Source organism: Hypanus sabinus, chromosome 5 (genome assembly GCF_030144855.1).
Source record: "Hypanus sabinus isolate sHypSab1 chromosome 5, sHypSab1.hap1, whole genome shotgun sequence".
NCBI lineage: Eukaryota > Metazoa > Chordata > Chondrichthyes > Myliobatiformes > Dasyatidae > Hypanus > Hypanus sabinus.
This window is the reverse complement of record NC_082710.1, coordinates 170,116,011-170,122,582: the sequence shown is the minus strand read 5'-3', so window position 1 is coordinate 170,122,582 and position 6,572 is coordinate 170,116,011. Positions and strand designations below refer to the sequence as shown.

Below are 6,572 nucleotides of genomic sequence, written 5' to 3'. Positions count from 1 at the left end.
CATGATTGGGTCCCCTACACATGAAAATCTCTGTCTTTATACATGGATTTTAGAGAGCTTATGTGTTTTTGTCTCGGCGAGCACGGTTCACCACTCCCTTCTGAAGAGAAGCACTTGCTCTCAAAACTGATGGTGTGCAGCTTCAGGCTTCTATACCTCCTGATGGTAGCTGCAAGGAGATGGCATGTCCCATGTATTGGGGATTTTTAATGACAGATGATGCCTTTGTGAGGTAGTGCCTCCTGTAGTACTACCGACAGTGGAGAGCAACTAGCCTCTGACGGGGCAGATTTCACTTGGGAAACTGAAATAGATAAGTCACACTTACAAGATGGTATACACTGGAATATTCCTCCCCCCTCCTCAAGGTTCTGAAAGAGGTAGATGAAGAAATTGCGGAGTCATTAGTAATGATCTTTCAAGAATAACTAGAATTCTGAAATGACCAAGTGGAAATCTGCAGATGCTGGAAATCCGAGCAACACACACAAAATGCTGGGACATTTCGGGCCGAAATGTTGACTGTACTTTTTTCCATAGATGCTGCCTGACCCGTTGAGTTCCCTCAGCATTTTGTGTAGATTCTGAAATGGTTCCTATGGATTGGAAAATTGCAAATGTCACTCCATTCTTTAAGATGAGAGTGGGGCAGAAGAAACAGAATTATAGCCTGACTTCAGTGGCTGGAACAATGTTTGAATGTGTTGCTAAGGATGATGTTTTGGGGTACTTGGAGGCACATGATAAAATAGGCCAAATTCAGACTGGTTTCCTGAAGGGAAAACCTTGCTTGACAAATCTGTTGGAATTCTTTGGGAAATAACAAGCAGGTTAGACAAAGAGGAGTCAGTGGATGTTTTTTATTTGGATTTTCAGAAGGTCTTTGACAAGGTGCCACACCTGAGGCTGCTTAACAAAGTAAGGGTCTATGTTATTACAGGAAAGGTACTCGCATGGCTAGACGATCAGTTGATTGCCGGGAGGTAGAATGAGAATATAGACAACCTTTTCTGGTTGGCTGCTGGAGTGCCACAGGTGTTAGGATTGTTTCTTTTCATGTTATATGTCAATGACTTGGATGAAGTTGATAGCTTAGTGGCCAAGCTTGCAGACAATATGAAGATAGGTGGAGTGGCAGTTAGTGTTGAGGAAGCAGGGTACTGCAGAAGGACTTAGACAGATTGAGGGAATGGGCAAGGAAATAGCAGATGGACTATAGTGTAGGAAAGTGCATGGTTATGGACTTTGGCAGAAGGAATAAAGGCATGTAAAATTCAAAAATCAGAAGTGCATAGGGACTTGGGAGTTCTCGTGCAAGGTTCCCTTAAGGTTAACTTACAGGTTGAGTTGGTGATAAGGAAGGGAAATTTATTTAGCGTTTATGACAAAGGTACTTTTGTATATAAGCAGAGGTGTCATGCTGAGGATTTAGAAGGCATTGGTCAGACCACACTTCTCAGGGGCCTCCTCTGGATCTTCTCCAATACCAGCATATTGTTCCTCAGATAAGCAGCCCAAAACTGCTCGCAATACAAGTTGTGAGCAGTTTTGGATTCCTTATCTAAGGAACAATATGCGGGTATTGGAGCGGATCCAGAGGAGGCCCCGGAGAATCTCAGGAATGAAAGGTTTAACACGAGGAGCACTTGATGACACAGAGACTATGCTTGCTGAAGTTTAGAATGAGAGGGGATCTCATTGAAACCTATCAATTATTGGATATAGAGAGGATGTTTCCTGTAGTCATGGGTGTAGGACCAGAGGGCACAGCCACAGAACTGAGGGAAAATTCCTTAAGCCTGAGGCTGGTGAATCTTTGGAATTTATTGCCACAGACAGCCGTACAGGCCAAGTCATTGGGTATATTTAAGGCAGGGGTTGTTAGGTTCTTGATTTGTCCCTGTGTCAAAGATTACAGGGAGCAGACAGGAGAATGTAGTTGAGAGGGATATTAAATCAGTCATGATGGAATGGCAGAATAGACTCAATGGGCCAAAAGCCCTGATTCTGCTTCTATGTGTTATGGTCTAAAGAGCTGATGTTTTGGGCCAAGAGACCTGAAAGATCAGCTCTTTAGATGCTGCCTGACCTATTGAGTTCCTCCAGCATCTCATATGTGTTACTCTGGATTTCCAGCGTCTATAGAATTGCTTGTGTTTCATTCCGTCAGCTTGCATCAATACTGTTTTCTTTAGCTTGCCATGCATTTTTAATGCATATTAAATATGCAATTTGTTCATCACACTGAGGTGCTGTAATAAGCAAATATTCATGGCACTTGTATGCTAGGCATGTATGATATTGACAGTAATTGTAAAGGCTCCTTATAGCCTAGCATTTCTGCCCCCTTCCCACCCCACCCCGTCTCATGTTTTAACTAACTGTAGTAATACTACTTCAATTCTCTCTTTCAAAACCATTGATATCTTTTGTCAGAGCTAAACCATGAGGAGTTAAGTATTGCAAATTGGAAACTGAAATAGTTTTTTTGCAAATTTGTTTTATTTCAATATTGTTCACAGAACATACCAGCATCAAAATGGAACGGCCAGTTCACCCGATGGCTGAACCATTAACAAACCTAGACTTCATTGTAAAGTGAGTCTTTTTATCCCACCGTTAAGGTGAGATGTTTTTTTTAAAAAAAAACAGTACAAAATGTAATAAGATAAAAGGGAGATACTTCTAAAACAAGTCCTCCATGTTCAGTATCAATTAATTATAATTAAATTACCATTAAATATTAATTTAAAAACATAAATACGCCTATCTCACAAATAAACAGCACAATTACACTTTTGTTCATCAGTATTGAGGTAACCAGCACAGAATAAGTTATGAGTCTTAGGGCACTGATACGGCCCAGAACCAGATAGCTGTGGAGACCCGCCCCAGTCACGAACATTGTGTCCCAGAGTGGATATCTGCATCCATTTGCTGCAGTCAATAACCCTGCCTCGAGTACAGGGCACTTATGCTGCACCCATTCTCATTCACATCCTTGTGACAGCGACTTCGCCGAGAAGAGACCAGCTGCAGTTAGATTCAGCTTCCGGGGACAGGACGACCGAAATGGCCAGCTGAGGAGAAGCCGGAGGTGCACCTGCAGACGCGCTGGGAACTTCATGGACACCTGTTAACTCCGGAGCAGCGTCTTTTAAGTCGTTTTCAGTGGCAGTGTAGATTTGAATGAAGACAACGGACAACAACAGCAGAAGCAACCTCTTGGCCATGTCTTTCTCGCTAGGAACAGTCCTCCGAACCTACAGGAAAAGAAGCAAGGGAACTTAAATAACACGATAAAAAAAACAAGTTTGTTATAACTGAAGATTGCCGAAACTTAAAGCAAGCTTGAACAACATTAACAGATTTTTACCTGGCGAGCTGGATAGAGAACTTTAATAGACCGTTTCTTGCGTCTATTGAGTCTCTTATTTTGCCTGATTGGCTCGAAAGTGAAGACCTGGGGCATTGTAGGCTTTCGGCCAGCGAAGCCCGCGCTGCGTGGTTGTGGAATAGCAAGTTGGTTCATCTCGGCTGTAGTGTACATTGCGCAGATTTCGTTCTGGAAGTTAGCAGTGAATGAATGTCTAGCATTCTCGCCGAGCTTTTAAATCTTAAATCTTAAATCGCCCCGCCCCTCGCTTCTACGTCACAGTGACGTACGCCACCAGCGCCTGCCTATGATTTGATGCGTGGGTCGGGCGGTGCGGTAACTTAACTATCAATCAAAGTGAAGGAAAATCCCCCAAATCATTCAATATCAGGAGATACTGGAACAACGCCAGAAGGGAAAAGAAAACTCCTTTTCTTTTCCAGGGAAAATTATTAAGACAAACCCGCGGCACAAGTTAAGCATACGGCATACCGCGCGGGCAAGCAGGCGTGGAGTATTACACAATATCTTCTGCAATAGATCAAGATGTTGAAACATGGTTTCCTTTAATTCCTGCTCCAGTTAGATTTGGAATTGGGATGATGAAATATGAGCAGAGGAAGAGGCGCCAGAGCAGGCGTTACTTGTAAATCCATTTTTAGCAGTATCGCCTGGCTTTAGTTCAGTGGAACTCCATTCCCACATGAGAAATGTTTAAAATACAGCAAAATGTGACAATCAACACCAGAGGTTCCACAGATGCTGGGATCCAGAGTAACACACGAAATGCTGGAGGAGCTCAGCAGATCAGGCAGCATTTATGGAGAGGAAGAAGCACTCGACCTTTCGATCGGGGCCGAAACTCCGATGACTCTGAGGGGTCTCGGCCCGAAACGTCGAGTCTTAATTCCTCCAGCATGACCTACTGAATTCCTCCAGCATTTTGTGTGTGTAATCTGGGTGGCATGTAATCTTCTGGAGTCACGGGCCAGGACCTAATTAGGAAACGTGATCAACTGGAAATTACAAACGAACTGAAGGATTTCTGAAGCGAAGAGAATGTCTTGCCCAGCGTTTACTAAATTGTTCAGAGTCTTCTAAACTGCTGCAATTCACTTAGCGAGTTGCATGCAAAATAGGAAACTGTGCAGGGGATGCAAGCAAAACAGCTCGGCAGGCAGCTGCTCTGCCTGAGAGCGCAGGAAATTGCAGAGGGTTATGGACACAGCCCAGTCCATCACGCAAACTAACTCCCCTCCATTGATTCCATCGACTCTTCCCACTGCCTCAGGAAGGTGGCCAACAACCTTCCCAGCCGTCATTGCCCCTTCTCCCCTCGCCCACTGGGCAAAAGATACAAAAGTATTGGCATGTTTGGGTAGCGGTTAGCGCGACGCCAGTTCCCGACGCGGTCTGTAAGGAACTTGAACGTTTCTCCCCGTGATCGTGCGGGTTTCCTCCGGGTGCCCTGGTTCCCTCCCAAACCCAAAGACGTACCGGTTCATTGATCAGCTCGTGGGATGCCGGGTGGCGTGGCTCGTCAGTCCGGAAGGCTGTATCTCAAAGCGAATGAGTGAATTATCAATCAAACAAACAAATAAATAATTAAATACATTTATATATACATGGCTGAGCTCAAGGTCAGCTGCTGTCCCACTGTAACAGAGACCCTTGAACGGATCTCTTCTATGATCACAGTTCTCTTGCTCGCTTGATCTACCTCATTGTGGCCCTTGCAGTTTATTTACCACGCTGTACTGCTCTTTCCCTGTAAAGGGCAACACTATATTGACCATTCTGCTGTTCTCCTTTTCTAGTACCCCTGCGTCCTTATGAATGAAATGATCTGTCTGGATGGCAAGCAGACAAGAGTTTCTCAGTGTCTTGTAATATATGACAATAATGACCTAATTGCCAACCACCAGAAGATCCATTTTGCTTCCAGATAGTGATGTCAGCACAGTCACTGTTATGAGCATTTTAGGAACAGATTCTTCCCCTTTCCCATCAGATTTCTGAATAGCCCCTGAACCCATGGATTGGTGAAGTACAGTGATAACTTGCTGGCAGCAAACAGCACTATAAATTACTGTATTAATCACACTTTTCCTCGGATCCGATCACCGCAATCAATAGCCTGTAACTTCCCTTTCTGAGCTGAGCTTTCGAACCGCCTGAAGGACCCGACATTTTTGCGGCGTGAACTGAAGTCTCACGGGTGCAGGCCGGTTGCGGTGTGGCATGTAGGGGTGGAATCGAGGTGGCAGGGCCTGGGCCCCAGTGCGTGGAATGAGCCAATGTTTGGCTGTTGCTGGAGCAGAACTGTTCGATTCCCTGGAACTGAGGTGAGGTGAGCAGAGGCGATTTATAGGCATTTCTGTGTCTTGTACTGCTGCCACAATGCAACAAATACCCCAACAGACAGTATGTCAGTGGCAATAAACTGGGTTCCGAACCAGACAAACAAGATCAAAAGTTGTACACACCTGCAACAACACAGCAAGTTCAGTTTAACCATCAAGGAATCGTACAACAAATTTGATTAGAGATCTCCAGACCAACAACACCAGGGTCTGGATCAAAGCCGGGGCACTGGAACTGTAAGGGAGCAGCTCCACAACCTCAACATTCTGCATTTGCAAGCAGTGCTGCCACCAGAAATCGGCTTCCTTCATCCTTCATCAAAGAACCCTGCCATCCAGGCCGTGCTCTCTTCCTGCTGCAGCCATTGGGAAGGGGCCCAGCCCCACATGCCGACTCTTTATTCCTGTCCCTAGCCTGACCTGGTGAGTGCCTCCAGGATTTTGTTCATGTTACTCTGGATATCCAACACCTTCAGGACCTCTTGTATTTAGAAGTTACAGGAACCTTTAGTCTCACACCAGCAGGATCAGGAACACCCTCACACTCATTTTCAAGGGCTTCAAAATTAACATTCCTTTCTATCTATCTATCTATCTATCTATCTATCTATCTATCTATCTATCTATTTATTTATTTGCACGCCTTTACACACACACACACTTTGTCTTCTTCTGCACTTTTGCTGAAATACCCTGAGAAGCTTTCAGCTTTGCATGTCATATGTGCCCAATGTCTCAATGATTCAATGGTTCCATTTAATATCAGAGAATGTATACAGTATACAACCTGAAATTCTTACTCTCCACAGGCATCCATGAAACAGAAGAAAAAT

At 44.5% G+C, this 6,572-nt stretch overlaps 1 protein-coding gene across 1 annotated transcript; it reads right to left on the bottom strand.

Moving 5' to 3' along the window:
* Window positions 1-2,498: 2,498 nt before the first annotated feature.
* Window positions 2,499-3,597, bottom strand: LOC132394570 (radiation-inducible immediate-early gene IEX-1-like). The gene is made up of 2 exons (XM_059970869.1): window positions 3,377-3,597; window positions 2,499-3,263 (listed from the first exon to the last, which is right to left on the bottom strand). The coding sequence occupies exons 1-2, from the start codon at window positions 3,548-3,550 to the stop codon at window positions 2,994-2,996; spliced, it is 444 nt and encodes a 147-aa protein (XP_059826852.1). The 5' UTR covers window positions 3,551-3,597; the 3' UTR covers window positions 2,499-2,993.
* Between the last annotated feature and the right edge of the window lie 2,975 nt (window positions 3,598-6,572).